The sequence below is a fragment of the Lepus europaeus genome, chromosome 7 (assembly GCF_033115175.1).
Source record: "Lepus europaeus isolate LE1 chromosome 7, mLepTim1.pri, whole genome shotgun sequence".
NCBI classification, from domain to species: domain Eukaryota; kingdom Metazoa; phylum Chordata; class Mammalia; order Lagomorpha; family Leporidae; genus Lepus; species Lepus europaeus.
Window position 1 is genome coordinate 7527113 of NC_084833.1, and position 19195 is coordinate 7546307.

At 48.3% G+C, this 19195-nt stretch overlaps 1 protein-coding gene and 1 non-coding gene across 3 annotated transcripts in view; one reads left to right on the top strand and one right to left on the bottom strand.

Annotated features, from left to right (window-relative positions):
• ATL3 (atlastin GTPase 3) overlaps nucleotides 1-19195 on the top strand; it is a 58570-nt gene that overhangs the window by 21288 nt on the left and 18087 nt on the right. For both annotated transcript variants that reach the window (XM_062195952.1, XM_062195953.1), the window contains exons 4-7: nucleotides 3936-4040; nucleotides 4906-4956; nucleotides 16332-16388; nucleotides 18729-18821. In XM_062195952.1, the coding sequence (XP_062051936.1) occupies nucleotides 3936-4040; nucleotides 4906-4956; nucleotides 16332-16388; nucleotides 18729-18821 (306 nt within the window). The remainder of the gene's footprint in view (nucleotides 1-3935; nucleotides 4041-4905; nucleotides 4957-16331; nucleotides 16389-18728; nucleotides 18822-19195) is intronic.
• Nucleotides 10295-10367, bottom strand: TRNAK-CUU (transfer RNA lysine (anticodon CUU)). Its single transcript has one exon. It is a non-coding gene; the product is annotated as a tRNA-Lys (tRNA).

Here is a 19195-nt window from a genome sequence, read left to right on the forward strand (position 1 = left end):
TCTGTCTTCTCAGGAGAAATGATTCAAATTAAATCTATTTATATATAAAGATTTATTTATTTTAAAGGCAGAGTTAGAAATCGAGAGACAGAGACAGAGAGAGAAATCTTCTATCCACTGGTTCACTCCCCAAATGGCTGCAATGCCCAGAACTGGGCCAGGCTGAAGTCAGGAGTGTCATCTGGGTCTCCTATGTGGGTGTCAGGGGCCCAAATACTTGGGCCACTTTCTGCAGCTTTTTCCAGGCTCCTTAGAAGGGAGCTGGATTGGAAATGGACTTGAACCTGAGCTCGTATGGGATGCTGGTGTTGCAGGTGGTGGCTTAACCTGCTGCACCACAATGCCAGCCCCATTTAAATCTATTTTTTAGTTGGGTTATTTGTCCTTATTTTTGAGTTGTAAAAGTTCTTTTTACATTCTGGATACTAGATTTGCAGAAAATAATATTTTCTCCCATTTTGTGAGTTGCCTTTTGCTTTCTTGGTAGTGTCCTTTCAACTATGGAAGCTTTAAATTTTGGTGAAATGCAGTTTGTCTATTTTTCTTTGGTTTGTTTTTCTTTTGGTTTTAGGTGTCATATCTAAGATGACCTTTGCCTAAAATCCAAAATGACAAAGATACGCATGTATGTTTTCTTTTAAAAATATTTATTTTATGTATTTGAAAGAGTTACAGAGAGAAGGAGAGAGAGAGAGAGAGAGAGAGAGAGAGAGAGAGAGAATATGAGAATATGAGAATATGAGAATATCAGTCTTCCATCTGCTGGTTCACTCCCCAAACAGCCGCAGTGGCTGGGGCTGGGCCAGACCAAAGCTAGGAGCCTGGACCTCCATCTGGGTCTCCGATATGGGTGGCCGGAGCCCAAGCAAGTAAGCCATATTTTGCTGCTTTCCCAGGTGAATTAGCATGGAATTGGTTTGGAAGTGAAGCGGCCTGGACTTGACCCAGTGCCCATTTTGGATGCTGGCATTGCAGGTAGTGTCTGCTGCTCTAGTCTGCTGGCCCCTACACCTGTTTTCTTTTAGGAGTCTTATGGGGCCCAGTGCTGTGGCATAGAAGGTTAAGCCTCTGTGGTGCTGGCATCTTATATGGGTGTGGGTTTGTGTCCCGGCTGCTCCTCTTCTGATCCAGCTCTCTACTTCTGGCTTGGAAAGCAATGGAAGATGGCCAAGTGCTTGGGCACCTGTACGCCCGTGGGAGACCTGGTGAAGCTCCTGGCTCCTGGCTTTGGATCAGCCCAGCTCCAGCCATTGCAGTCATTTGGAGAGTGAACCATTGGATGGAAGACCTCTCTGTCTCTTCCTCTCTCTCTTTCTCTCTGTAACTCTACCTTTCAAATAAATAAAAAGTAAACCTTAAAAAAAGAAAAAAAAGATAAGTTACTCAGATGTAAAATTTTTTTTCAACATACAGCTAGTCTTTAATAGTTCACAGAATGGGTGCTGGAGTTGCAGCCCAGTGATTTAAGCCACCACTTCTAATCTTGGCTTTGGCCTGGCCCAGCCACTGCTATGTGACCATCTGGGGAGTGCATCAGATGAAATATCTCTTGTCTCTTTTTCTCTGTAACTCTGACTCTCAACTAAATCTAAAAAGAAAAAAAAAGTTTTCTGTCTTTAGCTCTTGCATTTAGGCCTTTGATCTAGTTTGAGTTAATTTTTGCATATGATATGATGTAGGGATCCAGCATCATTCTTTTGCATGTGGAAATCCATTTGTTCCATCTTTGATTAGTCTTTTTTTTTTTTTTTAAGATTTTATTTATTTATTTATTTATTTTACAGACAGAGAGAGGGAGACAGAGAAAGGTCCTCCTTCCATTGGTTCACTCCCCAAATGGCCACAACAGCACCGATCCAAAGCCAGGAGCCAGGTGCTTTTTTCCCAGGCTCCCATGTGGGTGCAGGGGCCCAAGCACTTGGGCCATGTTCTCCTGCTTTCCCAGGCCACAGCAGAGAGCTGGATTGGAGGAGGAACATCTGGGACTTGAACCAGTGCCCATATGGGATGCTAATGCTGCAGGTGGAGGATTAACCTACTGTGCCACGGCGCCGGCCCCTGTGATTAGTCTTGATTACTCATTTTTATTAGTGTCCTTACCACAGTAGATAAAATATAGACAGGATAAAGTTTTCTGTGTCTGTCATTAGTTTTCAATGTATTAAGGCTGGAAACTTTATTTGGTTTCAAAGTGGTTTCTTTTCTGCATAAGACTTGTCTTTTGCTTGAATTTTTATCGTATTTCTTCTACTACAATATTGGGTTAGGATATGAAAATAAAGAGGGGCTGGTGCTGTGGCATAGCAGGTAAAGCTGCCACCTGCAGTGTCGGCATTCCATATGGGCGCCGGTTAAAGTCCTGGCTGCTCCTCTTCTGATCCAGCTCTGCTATGGCCTGGAAAAGCAGTAGAAGATGGCCCAAGTCCTTTGGCCCCTGCACCCACATGGGAGATCTGGAAGAAGTTCCCTGGCTCCTGGCTTCGGATCGGTCTGGCTCTGGCCATTGAGGCCATTTGGGGAGTGAACCAGTGGATGGAAGACCTCTCTCTCTCTCTCTGCTTCTCCTCTCTGTGTAATTCTTTCAAATAAATAAATAAATCCTACAAAAAAAAAAAAGATAAATAATGTGATGAATGAGACCTGAATATAAACCATAAAGTTATGTTACCGTTTCTAAGAATAAAAATACCTTGTAATATTTTCATTTATATTTGTTACCATAACAAAATGCTTTGACTATAAAGTGCTTTGACTCTGGCTTACAGAATTTCATAGAAAGCTTCCTTGCTGGCTTTTGAAGTAATACAGGTGAGAGTAAAGAATCAGGCACTCACTGATGAATTTACTTCTCTTTGTGAAATATTAAACCCTGTCTTGTCTTGGAACTGGTTACTTTATACACAAATTTGAAACTTATTTTTTAAATTATATGACTAAAGGTCATAGCAAGTTGTATAAGGATAGTAAAACTGTGTGCACCTTATTTAACATTCTGCGTACATTGCTTTAGAGTGGGAATGGATAGAGTCATCAGCTGTCTGGGCACCCTGAAGTTTGACAAAGCCCTGCTATGCTCGGTGTAGGGCAGTGACAGCCTGGAGTCTCCTTGCTTTCATTTGGCATCTTTGTTGTGTCCTGCTATATCTTTTGTAGAGGTTAAATAATTTTATTTTATCAAGCAAGCAGAAAACACCAGAAATCGGAGAAGTGAATGCAGCCTTATGTTAATTGTCCCCTCCCCCAAATCCTAGCCTATACAGGTAAACTAAGTCAAATTAGTACTCAGAACTTACTTTTTTTTTTTTTTTTTTTTTTTGACAGGCAGAGTGGATAGTGAGAGAAAGAGAGAGAGAGAGAGAGAGAGAGAGAGAAAGGTCTTCCTTTGCCGTTGGTTCACCCTCCAATGGCCGCTGCACTGCGCTGATCCAAAGGCAGGAGCCAGGTACTTCTCCTGGTCTCCCATGCAGGTGCAGGGCTCAAGCACTTGGGCCATCCTCCACTGCCCTCCTGGGCCATAGCAGAGAGCTGGCCTGGAAGAGGGGCAACTGGGACAGAATCCGGCACCCTGACTGGGACTAGAACCCGGTGTGCCGGCGCCACAGGTGGAGGATTAGCCTATTGAGCCACGGCGCCGGCCAGAACTTGCTTTTGAATGACGAAAGGCATGTAGGTGACTGGCTGGGTAGTGAGCTCACCGTTGGCAGCATGTGGCTGTCTGGATTGCTGGGACGGTTTCCCACTCCCACAGTGCTCCGTGGGCCTCCGCACATCTCACCAGGTCCGAGCAGGCGTCGCCTGGAGGGTGCTCTGCTCACAGCCTTTTCTGTAGAACCCACAAGCAGAAGCTTAAGGACGTCACCTGTACGTGTGGATTTCTCCTTCACATTTCCCCCTCTCACACTAATGTCCTCTGCTTGTATTTTCCTGTGTTTCAGGTTGCCGTTGTTCTGATGGATACCCAGGGGGCATTTGACAGCCAGTCGACTGTGAAAGACTGTGCTACCATCTTTGCGCTGAGTACCATGACTAGTTCCGTCCAGGTAAATCACGTGTCTTGGAAAAGCGTTTGCGGAGGGAATAAGCCAAAGCCAGGATGCCGAGTTTCAGTTACTGTTCTGTTCACGAGCCCCGGAATCACCTGGGATAGAATGTGAATGCTCTTTCTAGACTTCAGGAGTAAGTCACGCTCTTAGAAGCTCCAGAAGGAGCTGAACTGTCTTTCCACTTTGTTTGTAATTATATATAAATGCTCCAAGAAATGTGTGGAAAGTAAAAATAGAAATAAATCACATGGAAGTGTAGATTTGGAAAACTACTTAGAAAACTTAGGAATGTGGTATTTTCTTTATTTTGTTTTTTAAGATTTATTTATTTATTTGAAAGGCAGGATTACAGAGAGAAAGGGAGAGATGGGCAAAGAGAGAGAGAGAGAGAGCAAGCGTGTGCTTCTATCTGCTGGTTTACTCCCCACATGGCTGCAGTGGCTGGGGCTGGGCCCTGCTGAAGCCAGGAGCCTGAAACTCCATCCTGTCACCCATGTGAGTGGCAGGGGTCCAAGTACTTGGGCCATCTTCCAGTGCCTTCAGTAGGAAGCTGGATCTGAAATGGAGCAGCCTGCACTCTGGTGCTGTGCTACATTGCCGGCAGCCGTTTAACCCACCGGGCTGCTGTGTCAGCCCCAGAAAACCATATTTTAAACTGTTAAGGAAGAATTTTGCAATTTCAACCTTTTGTGCATAGTTTTCCAAGATACAGATAATGTTGCTGTTATGTTTTCAAATTAATGTTTCTAATATGTTCTCATGTGCACGTCTTTAATTGTACAGAGCTTCTATTCAGTGCCCTAGGCTTAATTCAGGTGTCAGAAATCAGCCAGTCGTATCAATGTGGAATTTTGCTTTCTAGATCTACAATTTGTCCCAGAACATTCAGGAAGATGACCTTCAGCAGCTGCAGGTGTGTATGTCTCATCAGAATTGTAACACCATAATATATAATTTTGAAGTTTTAAAGTTAAGAAAAAATTTAGAACCGAGTAGTTTTTATCAGGAGATTGAAATGTGGATGTAGGTTTCCGGTTCGTGGTAATCCCACGCTCGTTTTGCTGGTGTGGAGCTGGGGTCATCAGAGAAGCCCTGACTGATTTGGGCAGACAGCAGAGACAGTGCAGGAGTAAGTTCTCTGGATCTGTTGTTGGGGGCGCGGAGCAGCAGGTAGAAAGACTCTGAGTTGGAATGGCCTTCCCTTCAGGACCAAGGAACGGTGAAGTGGCCAGTGGGAGTGACGGAAGGGGCCAAGCGATGCAGTCAGAGAGGCGAGGAGGTCAGGACAGCACGGGGCTTGGAGCCGGGGAGGGTTGATGTTACCCCACATTCTGGCTGCTGTGTTTGGATTTTGGGGTGGTGGGCGGTAAGGGTGTGCTCGGGGAGACTGGTTGTGGAGCTGTGGTGGTAAACTGGGGAGGTGAGGTAAGCGACGAAGTGGGGATTGGTTAGAGGCCCGGAGAGCAGAATGTGCGTGGTACCTGAGGGCCCTTGTTATTGCTGTTACGTGACTTCCGTTCTCTGTAGCCCTGGTTCTCACCTGTTTGTCCTTCAAAACCCCCCAGAGGGAGCCCAGGGCTGCGTGCAGTCCTGCAGTGCTCCTGAGATCGCCTCCCCTGTGCACCCCCAGGAAACACATCGGAACCAAGTGACTGGCTGTCCTCACTGAGGGGTTTCCTCGGATTAGTGTATTTTGTATTCCTTTATTTTATTTTTAAAAATTTATCTATTTATTTGAAAGGCAGAATTTCAGAGAGAGAGAGAGAGAGAGAGAGAGAAAGGGACAGAGAATTCTTCCATCTGCCGGTTCACTCCCTAGATGGCCTCAATGGCCAGAGCTGGGCAGGTCTGAAGTCATGAGTCAGGAGCTTCTTCTGGGTCTCCCACGTGGGTACAGGGGCCCAAAGACTTGCACCATTTTCTACTGTTTTCCCAGGCCATTATCAGGGAGCTGGATCGGAAGTGGAGCAGCTGGGACTAGAACCAGCACCCATGTGGGATGCTGGCACTACAGGTGGCAGTTTGACCTGTGACACCAGAGCACCAGTCCTTGAGTTCCTTTAAAAAAACAAAGAAGGTGATTTTTAAGCTTTGGCCTCAGTGCTGCTCTAAGCGCAGTAGCTTGTGCTTCACCATCAGTGGTTCAGTGTCGGCTTCCTGGCATGGTGGTTGGGAGTGGTTGCCCCATGAAGCATTCCAGCAAAGCTTGAGTCTGTCAGCGAGCCACAGAAATGTACTTTCTAAGCTCCTTCCTTTCACACACTGTTTGCGTGCCTACCCAGTGTGAGGAAGAGATCCCAGGTTAGAGTTGCCTGGAGTAGACACGGCTCTCACATTCTCACCTCTCACCTGAGAGGTGCTGAATGGATAAGGGCCTGAAAACAACAGAAGTGGTTGGTCTCCTGGGTGGGAGGCCAGAAGCTGGACATAAAGGGGTCGAAAGACTGTGCTGTCTGCAGCCTGGGGGGTAGAATCTCTTCTTGCCATGGCCTGGCTTCTGGTGGCTGCTGGCACCCTTGGCCATCCTCAGCTTGCAGTTGCAGCCCTTGGGGCTCTGCTTCTGTCTTCATAGGGCCGCTGGCTTCCCTCCGTGTTGTTCTGTGTGTTTTCTTTCTTTCTTTTTTTTTTTCTTTGACAGGCAGATTGGATAGTGAGAGAGAGACAGACAGAGAGAAAGGTCTTCCTTTTTGCTGTTGGTTCACCCTCCAATGGCTGCTGCGGCCAGCGCATCGCGCTGATCCGTAGCCAGGAGCCAAGTGCTTCCTTCTGGTCTCCCATGCGGGTGCAGGGCCCAAGCACTTGGGCCATCCTCCACTGCCTTCCCGGGCCACAGCAGAGAGCTGGCCTGGAAGAGGGGCAACCGGGATAGAATCCGGCGCCCCAACCGGGACTAGAACCCGGTGTGCCGGCGCCGCAAAGCAGAGGATTAGCCTGTTAAGCCACGGCGCCGGCCTGTGTGTTTGTTTTCTTGTGAGGATGCCAGTCATGCTAGAGGAGGGCCCACCCCAGCGACCTTGTCTTCAACTGATGACGAGCATGTTTCCTTCCAAATAAGGTCTTGTTCGTGAGTGCTGGGTGTGAGGATGTCACCATATTTTTTTGCAGGAGACATTTCGCCCTAAACAAGTGGTAAGGAAATGATGGTGCAGTTACAGGATTTTCCTCTGATACTGTTCTCAAGAGCTCCACCCTCTGATTGCTCATGTCTAAGCGTATCTTTCCCGTACTTGTTTCAGCACCAACCTTTCCTGATTCTTTTTGTCCTCCATAGTCTCGTATTTCTTGGAAGGATTCCCTTGTATGTGATCTTAGAATAGCTTTCCCACTGACCTTAGTGTTTCTGGTCTCTCCTCTCTAAGAACCATGTTTCACATTGTGGAGTCATCTCTCTCTCTCTCTTTTAAAGATTTATTTATTTGAAAGGCAGAGTGACATGGGCGGGGGAGAGAAAGAGAGAGAGAGAGAGAGAGAGAGAGAGAGAGTGAGTCCGTAAGCTGGTTCACTCCCCAAATGCTGCAATGACCAGGGCTGCACCAGGCTGAAGCCAGGAGCCAGGAGCTTCATCTGGGTCTCCCGGATGGGCTCAGGGGCCCAAGCTCTTGGGCCATCCTCCACTGTTTTCCCAGGTACATTATCAGGGAGCTAGATCAGAAATGGAGCAGGCGGAGCAGCTGGGACTCAAACCCACATCCACATGGGATGCTGGCATTGCAGACAGCAGCTTAACCTGCTGCACCACAACACTAGCCCCTAGTTTAATAGTTTTTTAAAAAGAGGTTTTAGAGTAAAATGCTTGAATTTGTGACTTCGGAGGTGGAACTGTTATGGGTGACAGAGTCCATGATGTGGAGATTGCCGGAGGTGACTTGGCGAGGAGTTGCCAGGCAGGGATTGAGTGGTGGTGCCTTGGACAGAGGAGAAGCCTGGGGCTTGGTGGGTGAGAAGGAACGATGGTTGGCAGGAAGACGGCAGGAAGAAGTGCGGGAAGGAGGTCATACAGAACAGCACAGACCCTACAGAGTAGGGCTTTTTACACCACAGTGGGGAAGAGTGGTGTAGAAGTGACAAAGGGAAGGACAAAGTCACAGCTGCACTTTGTGGTCATGAGATACAAATGGTCTGGGAGAGACTAACAGTCACTGCTTAAGATGTTAGCAAGGAAAATTGCTCCCTCAAGTTTTGGTCAAAGAGGTAGAAGCAGCGTTCAGAGAAGCGGCTGGGAATGTGGCAGAGTTTCTTCACCCTCGGCCTGAAGTTGCAGATGATATAGTGGGAGTATCTGGGGGCGGGGACGGAAGCTGGAACACCACGTGAGTGACAGTGCCATGGACTGCAGGGTTGGGGCGAGGGGGTGTGGCTACCAGTAGGGCATTCACTGGTGGAAATAGGGGTGATAGATGTGGTGGATTTGCAAACTGAAGGTTTACTCACGTTAAATAACTGGACTTCATGGCCAAAGGGCTTGTCTCAGTCGGCAGGGCTGATGGCCGACCCAGCAACCGCATACATACAAATGCTACAAAGGAGAATATGCTGTCTGTGTGTCTGGAAATCCACAAGAATCTTAAAAATTAACTTAGTTAGGTACCCATCACAAATTACATATGTGAAAAGCAGGTTTTCTTTTGAAATTTACTTAAATTTATTATTTATTTGAAAGGAAGAGAGGGAGGGAGGAAGGAAGGGGGAGAGCGAGCGAGCAAGTGAGCGAGCTATCTTCCATCCACTGCTTCACTCCTCAAATGCGTGCAGCAATCAGTGCTGGGCCAGGCTGAAGCCGGGAGCTTGGAACTCAGTCCAGGTCTCCCACAGGGGTGGCAGGCACTCAGCTACTTTGACTGTCCTTGCTGCTTCCTGGGGTATGCATTACTGGGAAGCTGGAGTCAGGAGTGGAGCCAAGTACGAAACCCAGCATCCTGATCTGGGATGTGAGCGTCCCGGCTGGTGTCTTAGCTGCCAGGCCAGTGTCCGCCCCAGACTCGGCTCTCTGGTTCTCCACTCTTCACTCACAGTTTCCTTCCCCTCATTCTTCCAATCATTGTATCACAAGTTTTGATTAAAAAAATCATGCTAACCATATAGTACAGGTGTGTGTGTGTGCGTGCGTGTGTGCATGTTCCTCACAGCTGAGGCTCGGTGTGAGCTACGATTGCATTTCTTGAAATTACCTTTATTCCTTTTTCATTTCAGTTTAGGTTCCTGTATGCTGGTCACTAGAGCATCTACAGACTGATACCTCCTGACACTTGTCAGCGTGCTCTCTACCTCCTGACACTTGTCAGTGTGCTCTCTACCTTGGGGTGCCGCCGTGCTCTTCCGTTGCCGCCGGAGCCTCTTCTAGGCTGGTGTGCAGCTGTCATCTCTGCCACACTCTTTTTTTTTTTTTTTTTTTTGCCAGATGTAGGTCCCTTTCTTTATTTTTTTAAACAACAAAAGAAACTATTTTTTTATGCAGTTGTTTTTCTTTTTTTCCCCCCAAAGAAACCTTTTATATAAGGAATACAAACTTCATGCATTTCACAAATACAACTTTAGGAATACAGTGATTCTTCCCACCATACCCACCCTCCCTCCCACCCTCTCTCCCACCCCTTTTCCTCCCTCTCCCATTCCCAGTCCCATTCTCTACTAAAATCAATTTTTGATTAACTTTATACACAGAAGACCAGCACTATATTAAGTAAAGAGTTCCACAGTTTGTACACACACACACTGTTCCTCAACAGTCAGGACAAGGGCTGTTCAGAGTCATTGCATCTTGAAGTTAATTTCACTTTTTTTTTTTTTTTAGAAACTTAATTAACTTTAAAGAAGTAAATGTAGTGGAATGAGAAGGCCATGCCAAGGTGGCCACTGGCAAGCGAGCGTCAGTTAGTCAGGAATGGCTTTGAAACTGCCTAGCAACAGGCTGTGATTGGATGGCTCTGGAAACTGCCTGGTGACAGGCTGTGATTGGATGGATTTGAAACTGCCTGGCGACAGGCTGTGATTGGATGGCTCTGGAAACTGCCTGGCAACAGGCTGTGATTGGTTGGGGTATGGACCGCCCCTTGACCAGATTGGCTGGTCTTGGCTATATAAGCTGTTGTACCAACTGTAATAAACGAGTCTGCAGGCTGCTCGCCTCAAGCTTGCTCTCACCGGACTCCCGGGGTCTGTGTGTTGACTCCGCGCCTCTTGCCCCCACCACGCTGCTCTTCTCAGAAACGAACCCACTGCAACATTGTGGAGAAATCAACGACAACATCTGGCGCCCAATGTGGGGCTCGAACCCACGACCCTGAGATTAAGAGTCTCATGCTCTACCGACTGAGCTAGCCGGGCGAACCGAAAGTAAAAGGAGGAGCCGAGAAGCGACGTATGCTTCAGGGCGGTGTGTGCTAACCTGGGGTCACTTAGACCGAGGACAAGGACAAGGAAAGGGGCGTAGGAGGGGGTTCTGTGCTCACCCTCACAGAACCGAACAGCACACAAAACACCGAGGGGCCTACTTGCCGAAATCCAGGGGGGACTTCGCCGAGTCCGACACGCTGTTTCTTTCTCAGTCACGTTGGGGGACACAGTTTCAAATCCATCCAATCACAGCCTGTCACCAGGCAGTTTCCAGAGCCATCCAATCACAGCCTGTCGCCAGGCAGTTTCAAAGCCATTCCTGACTAACTGACGCTCGCTTGCCAGTGGCCACCTTGGCATGGCCTTCTCATTCCACTACATTTCCCCCTTTTCGTTTATTTTTGAGCAACGGGAGGCATGATTCTTGGCCATACCATTGTTGACCCCGTTTCCATGTGGTCTCCGTACGCAGCTGTGCCTGTCTTAGGTTGTCCCCCAGGGGATCTTACCCGTCATTGACTAACCAGCGCTCAAATCGAGAGACCACAGGATTGCTTGCTCAGATAGGGGTAGGAATGAGGAATAATGGTTATCAGGAGTGGCATGACCACACACAGGCTGTGGGCCATTTGAGTGGCTGACCAGAGCTAGTGGGGTATACAACAGTTACAGATATGGCTTTGGGCAGTTTCTCAGGGTAGGATGATAGGGCAGGTACATCTGCTAACAAGGCGGAGTCTCGGTCTTGTTCAGCTGGTTCTGGTTGGCTGTCAGTTGCAGGCTTGATGTTTCTGGCTGGTACCCAAATGGGCTGTTCTGCATTCTCTGGAAAGACACAAGCAAGTACCCAGGAATTATACATCTTTTGCTAGCACTTAGATGTAATTATAATATAATTCTTTGAGGACAGAGGTCCTGCATTGGAAGTTAGTGCGCAGTGACTCTTGTTGTTAATTTGACAGTTAACACTCTTATATATGACATCAGTGATCCCCTGAGGCTCTTGACATGAGAAGCCTTTTGAATCCACAAACTCTATCAGTATTTAGACAAGGCCATAAACAAAGTGGAAGTTTTCTCCTCCCTTCAGAGAAAAGTGCCTCCTTCTTTGATGACCACTTCTTTCCACTGGGGTCTTACCCACCGAGGTCCTTCCATGTAGGACATTTTTTCACAGTGTCCTGGCTTTCCATGCCTGAAATGCTCTCTGGGTTTTTCAGCCAGACCAGAATGCCTTAAGGGCTGATTCTGAGGTCAGGGTGTTATATAAAGCAGTTGTCATTCTATGAGTCTGCTGTCTGCCACGCTCTTGGCAGTAGCTTTCACTTCATGCCTCAGTGGGATCCCACTTGATCTTTTGTTTTTTCATGCCTTGTTCATTCTCGTTCTCCAGTAGTTTCCTGAAAAAGGATGAATGGGAGGTAACTCTTGCAGATCTGAGAATCTTTTTTTTTTAAGGTTTATTTATTTGAAAGGCAGAGTTAGAGAGAAAGGGAGAGAGAGAGAGAGAGATCTTGCATCCTTCCCAAATGGCTACAATGGCCAGTGCTGTGCCAGGCTGAAGCCAGGAACCTGGAACTCCTTCTGGGTCTCCCACCTGGGTTCGGGGACCCAAGGACTTGGGATATCTTCTTCTGTTTTCCCAGACACATTAGGAAGTAGCTGGATTGGAAGTGGAGCAAAGACAGGAACCAGCACCCATATGCGATACTGGCATCACAGGCAGCAGCTTAACCCACTGTGCCACAATGCTGCCTTCCCTGAGAATATCTTAATATTACATAAGAATTATTGAATGGAGGTAATTTTCTTTTAGAGTCATGAAGGCACTGGGGCTGATGTTGTGTCATAGCCTGCGACACCATCATTCCATGTGGGCGCCTGTTCTAGTCCCTACTGTTCCATATCTGATCCAGTTCTTGGCTAATGTGCCTGGGAAGGCAGTGGAGGATGGCTCAAGTGCTTGGGCCCTTGCACCCATGTGGGAGACCTGGAAGAAGCTCCTGGCTCCTGGCTTTGGCCTGGCCCAGCCCAGGATGCTGGCCATTTGGGGACTGAATCAGCAGATGGAAGATCTCCCTTGCTCTCAGTTTCTCCTCTCTCTCTAACTCTGCCTTTCAAATAAACAAAATAAATATTAAAAAAAAAATTGTGAAGGCGTTGCCTCACTGTCTTTCAGCCTCCAAGTATTGCTGCCAGAGTCCTGGATTATTGGATTCCTGAACCTTTTTACCCAACCTTTTTGTTCCTCTGAAGCCTATAAATTCTTGGTGTGAATTTTCATGGAAATGCATTTATACGTGGAGTTTTTCTCTATCCTTTGTACATGCAGATCTGAAAGATGAGGTATTGTGAATTGCTTAAACCGAGACATGGTAACCGGATTATGTTAAAAAGCAACATATGGAGACTAAAATAGAGTTCCTGGAAATTATAACAGCAAACATGGCAAATTCAGTGGAGGAAGAGTTAGAATATACATTGGAGGAACTGGCATTGTGGTGCAGAGGGTAAAGCCAGCATCGCATGTCAGAGTGCTGGTGTGCATCTCAGCTGCTCTGCTTTCAATCCAGCTCCTGGAGAATGTGCCTGGGAAAGCAGCAGAAGATGCCCCAAGTACCTGGACTCCTGCCACCCCCATGGGAGACTTGGGTGGAGTTCCTGGCTCCTGGCTTAGGCCTGGCCCAGCCCTGGAGTGGCCATTTGTGGCCATTTGGGGGCATGAACCAGTGGATGGAAGATATCTAGACCTCCCTCCCCCCTCTTCACTCTGCCTTTCAAATAAATAAAACAAATCTTATAAAATATATATATATATACACATTGGAGAAAATTTCCCTAGTAGGTTGAATGAAGATACAAAGAGTAGAAACTGGGAAGGAGGAAGGCAGTGAAGGAGAGAAAGAAGAAAAGAAAGAAAAGATGGGAGGAGGAAGAAGTGGAGGAGTGGGAGAGGCCACTTACACAAAAGGGAACACAAGGTTTAACGGTTGATACATAGTAGTGTACAAGGGACCATAGACAGTGCAGGGAAAGAAAATATGACAGCGGTGGTACAAGATGAAGCTCTAGGTGCTGGTGTTACAGCGTAGAAGGTTCAGCCTCTGCCTGCAGTGCCTGCATCCCACATGGGCAACAGTTTGAATCCTGGCTGCTCCACTTCTTGTCCATCTCCCTGCTAATGCACCTGGGGAAAGCAGTGGAGGAAGGCCCAAGTGCTTGGGCCCCTGCACCCATGTGGGAGACCTGGAAGAAGCTCCTGGCTCCTGGCTTTGGCCTATCTCAACCCTAGCCATTTTGGTGATTTGAGGAGTGAATCAGTGGATGGAAGATTCTTTTCTCTCTGTCTTTCCCTCTTCTTGTCTCTCTGTATCTCTTCCTTTCAATTAAATAAATCCTTAAAAAAAAATAACTGAAGGGCATCTGTTTGTTTTTTCTGCCTGAGGCTTCCTCAAAGGCTTGTGGTCCTTGGCTGTCTGCACATAGAGTGGGCCGCTAAGCAGTTGAGCTTTGGTAGAGGAGTGGGCCTTGGGTCCTGGTCTGGATCTCTGTGTAGCAATGGGGCACGAGTCCGAGGCTCGTCTGTTGCGTTCATAGACCTGGACTCTTGGGCTATCAGTTGAAGAGACTGGTTCAGTCTCTGTACGTTGACTTAAGAACTTGCTTCCAGGAAGGTAGGGGACGTACTACTGACCTCAGCTGAGTTTGGTATCTGGGGCTAGATTTTTTATGGTTTATCCTCCAGGTGTTGGGTAGGAAAGTAGACGTTAGTCTGTGTGTGTGAGAGGGGCCGGAGGAACAAACATGGAAGTTTGTGCTGTTGGACGAGTGAAGGAATGAAGACGTGTGCCTTGGCAGCAGCTGGACAGTTACACATTGCAGGTCCTGCTGTGTGTTTGTTTAGTCTTTGGGGGTTCCAGGGAATCCTCCCAGCCTGGCACCAGAGGGGCTGTGTGGTCTGGTAACACTGCTCTCACGAAGGCCCTGGAGGAGCTTCCCCAATCTCAGGCCCAGAACACCCTCCTCCACCTGGCAACACCTCATACGTGAAGTAGGGAGGAAAGAATGGCAGGGACAGGTGTGCCCATACCCATAAATAACCCAGATGGATGCAGACTGTGTGCTCAGTTCTTTGCCGAGCTGCCTCTCAGGTGTGTTCTCTTCCTTAAACATCACTGGCTTGCTTCCTGTGCTTGCTTTCTCACTTCTGAAATTCCTTTTTCTTAAGATTTATTTATTTCAAAGAGTTACGCAGAAAGGGAGGGATGGAGGAGAGGGGAGAGAGAAGAGAGCGAGAGAGAGAATATTCCATTGCTGGTTCACTCCTCAAGTGGCTGCCCGTGGCTGGGGCTAAGCCAGGCCAAAGCCAGGAACCAAGAGCTTCTTCTGGGTCTCCCACGTGGGTTCAGGGGCCCAGACACTTGAGGCATCTTTCACTGCTTTTCTCAGTCCATTAGCAGGGAACTGGATTGAAGTGGAGCAGCTGGGACTTGAACTTGGCTCCCATATGGGATGCTGGCATTGCATGCAGTGGCTTAACCTGTTATGCCATGACTCAGGCCCCTGAAACTCTTACGGGAAGACAGGAACCTTGGCTCGCAGCGTCCCTGGTAACACGGGCGGTCCACATTTTGTCTGGGAGCAGGAAGCGGGTGGGGTGAGGGTGAGGGTGGGGATCTGGCAGTGCTGGTGTGTTCTATAAAGACTTCCAGATACTTCCTTCGTTCCAGCCCCACTGCCGTGCCCCTCCTGCAAGGTAGCTGTGTGCTTGTATTTTCTGAGCCTACCAGGGACTCTGCTGGGAGAATCTGTTAGTTTCCTGTTGGCCCCTGCTTCTCCCAGATTTCTTAGCAGGGTAGCAAAAGCCAAACCCCTGGGCAGTTTTCATTTGTTTGCTTTCCATTCAGGATGTCTTTAATTACTCTTGTGTGCTCTCACTGTGTTTGCCATCCTCTCTGTCGTGTGAGTTTATAACTTCCAAGCTTTGCTTCGTTATCGTCAGAGAGGCTCCATGAAGAAACAGAGTGAACGTCCGTGTGAACCCTGGTCTTCCAGAGGCCACTCAGTTGCATCAGTGCCTAACCCCTGGTTTAGTGATCCTCTTTTTAGGCAGATGTCTTCACTGAGGAGGAACCATTTGAGTAAAGACTAAGAGGTGACGCAGCTGGTCAGTAGGACATTAGGAGCCAGACGGAGGCCCTGAGGCAGCAGTGCCCAGTGTTTGAGGATCTTCAAGAAGGGCCAGTATGGCTGGATCACACTGTAGGACTGGCTTTTTAATCTGTTTTTTAATTTTGTTATTTATTTCATTTAAAAGGCAGAGACAGACAGAGAAAGATCTTCCCACCTGCCGGTTCACTCCCCAAATGCTCACAACAACCAGGGCTGGCCAGGCCAAAGCCAAGATACTGGAACTCATCTGGGTCTCCCACATGGATGGCTGACACGCCTTGAACCATCACCTGCTGTTTCCCATGGTGCACAGTAGCAGGAAGCTGGGATTGGGAACAGAGCAGGGACTCAAACCCAGGCAATGGAATATGAGATGCACAGGTCCCAAGCAGCAGATGAATCCCTGTGCCAGACGCCTGTCCCGGGACTGGCCTTTGGTCTGGATGAGATTGCAAGGTTTCGAGTAGAAGCAGTGTGGGGCCTAACCATGCTGCTGTATTGAGAGTCGGCAGGGAGGGCCCTTAGGAGGCTACTACAGTATGGCAGGCCTTGTGGAAGGAACGTGCAATTGGATTCTGGATTCGCTGGCCAACTGGGATATGGGCTATGCGAGGGCAGTAGCCAAGCAGATGTCAGGGTTCATGGTGCCTGTGGTGTTTAGAAGCTGAACTTTTGTCTCACAGAAGCAGTGTCCAGTCTGTTAACTGAATACTTGGCTAAAGAATAGCCACAGTATGTAAGTAGTTTTGCGTTACAAACCATTATTATTTTTTTTTTTTATAGCTCTTCACAGAGTACGGCCGCCTGGCAATGGACGAAATTTTCCAAAAGCCTTTCCAGGTAAAATATTAACTCCGGGATTTAGTTCCCAGGCCAGATCTGGCCTGCTGCCTGTTTTCATATGAGCTATGGGTGAAGCACGGTTTTAATATTTTTAAATGGTTGAAAAAGCAGAAAAAAGAGAATAATGCTTTATTGGATGTGTCGGTGATCCGAAACTGAGACGTCAGTGTCCGTCGCTGAGTTCTCATGGGGCTGAGCTGTGCCCGTTGCGTGTGTGGGTGTCCCGCCCGGGCTGTTTCTGCTCACCACGGCAGAGCTGAGCGGTGCTTGTCACACAGCCCCTTACAGCAAGTGTGTGCTGACCCCAAAGATGAGGGTGCTTTGAGGATGTGTTACTCCCTTTTTAAAATTTATTTAAAACATTTTTATTTATTTATCTGTGAGGTAGAAGTTACAGAGAGAGGGAGAGGCAGAGGAAGTCTTCCATCTGCTGGTTCGTGCCCTAAAAGGCCACCAGGGCTGGAGCTCGGCCGCTCTGAAGCCAGGAGCTTCCTCCGCTTCTCGTATGCATGTTCAGGGACCCAAGCCCTTGGCCACCTTCCACTGCTTTCCCAGGCCATCTGCAGGGAGCTGGATCGGAAGTGGAGCAAATGGACTCGAACCGACACCCATATAGGATGCTGGTGCTGCAGGCAGCGGCCCAGCCCACCTCAGCAAGGCATCAGCCCCATCCATTTCCTCTTTGACATTAACTTCGGGTCTGATGTTGTAGCCCAGTGTGTGGGCGGCGCTGTCTTCTCTTTTGTCCTCTGCTTTCTGCACTCTCACTGTCAGGGAAGAACCCCAAGCAGCATCTTCTCATCAGTGCCTTCCTTCTGTTCCTGTTAGCCTGTGCGAACAAAAAGAACAGACTGCAATGCTGGCCTCACATTGGCTTGCACTTGGCCTTCCAGTGTTTGAAGTTTCTAAGATATTACAAAGTAGGTAAATCCCGGGGCCGGCATTGTGGCAGAGTGGTTACCTACTACCTACAACACTGGCATCCCAAGTAGGCATCACTTCAGATCCTGGCTGCTCCACTTCCCATCCAGCTCCCTGCTGATGTGTCTGGGGAAGCAGCAGAGGAGGGCCTAAGTGCTTGGGCCCCTGCCACCCAGGTGGGAGACACAGATGAAGCTCCTGGTCTTCAGTGTGGCCCAGCCCTGGCTGTTGGCAGCCACCTGGGGAGAGAACTAGCAGATGGAATATTCTCTTTCTGCCTCTCTCTCTCCCTCCTCATCTCCCCCCACATCCATGGAACTCTGCCTTCCAAACAATAATTTTTTTTAGATGTATGTTATTTATTTGAAAGGCAGAGTTTGGGGCCAGTGTTTTGGTGTAGCTGGTAAATCTGCCACCTGTGGTGCCATATGGGCACCATTTGAATTCTTGCTGCTCCACTTGCAATCCAGCTCCCTCCTGGTGTGCATGGGAAAGCAGCCCAGGATGGCCCAAGTGCTTGGGCCCCTGCCTGCATGTGGGAGTCCTGATAGATGCTCCTAACCCCTGGCTTTGGACTAGGATATTTCTGTCTGTGTAACTCTTTCAAATAGATAAATCTCTAAAAAAAAAAAGGGGGGGGGGTGGGACGTGGAGAGAGAGATCTTCCATCTGCTGGTTTACTCTCCAAATGGCTGCAACGATCAGGGCTGGGCCAGGAGCTTTCTCCGGGTCTCCCATGTGGGTGCAAGGACCCAGGTACTTGGGCCATCCTCTGCTGCTTTCCCAGGATATTGGCAGGGAGCTGGATCAGAAGTGAAGCAGTGGGGACTCAAACTCATGCCCATATAGGATGCCACAGACGATGGCTTTACTCGCAATACCACAACGCTGGCTCTCCAAGATAAATCTTTTTTTTTTTTTGACAGGCAGAGTGGACAGTGAGAGAGAGAGAGACAGAGACAGAGGTCTTCCTTTACCGTTGGTTCACCCTCCAATGGCCACCGTGGTTGGTGTGCTGCGGCCAGCGCACCGCGCTGATTAGAAGCCAGGAGCCAGGTGCTTCTCCTGGTCTCCCATGGGGTGCAGGGCTCAAGGACTTGGGGCCATCCTCCACTGCACTCCCGGGCCATAGCATAGAGCTGGCCTGGAAGAGGGGCAACCTGGACAGAATCCGGCGCCCCGACCGGGACTAGAACTCGGTGTGCTGACACCGCAGGTGGAGGATTAGCCTATTGAGCCGCAGAGCCGGCCTCTCCAAGATAAATCTTAAAAAAAAAAAAAAAAAAAGTAGGGCAATCCTTTAGCACATTTCCTTGTCCCCTTGGAAGAAGCTGGCATCCTGCAGAGAAGTAATGCAGCTGTCCTGAAAATGCAGTCACACACCATTGTACTGTGCTCTGTTCTCTCCCTAAATAGACACTGATGTTTTTGGTTCGGGACTGGAGCTTCCCATATGAATACGGCTATGGGCTGCAAGGGGGCATGGCATTCCTGGAGAAGCGTTTGCAGGTGAGTGGGAGCACAGCCTCCTGAGGAGTTAGCTGAGAGGCGGGCAGCTTTCTCATTTGCCTCTGGCTGTTGCCTTTAAAACAAGTGATTGGAAATGATCTTCGGTGTTTTAAATATGTATGAGTCTTAGCACAAACCAGTATTATTTATTTATGGTATGTAATGCACAGGGAGTGTAGAGGAGAACTGTGGGCAGGAGCCCCCGAACGTTGAATATAACTTCTATTTCACATCGTAAACCAGGTCCTGTGTGTGCCTTTACAGTGTCATATTCAAATTCTTAGTTCTGTTGTTTTTATTCAAATTTCTTATTTGGTTTGGTGTGGACATAAACGGGTCCAGCCTGTTTCCCCCAAAATCAAAACACAGGACTC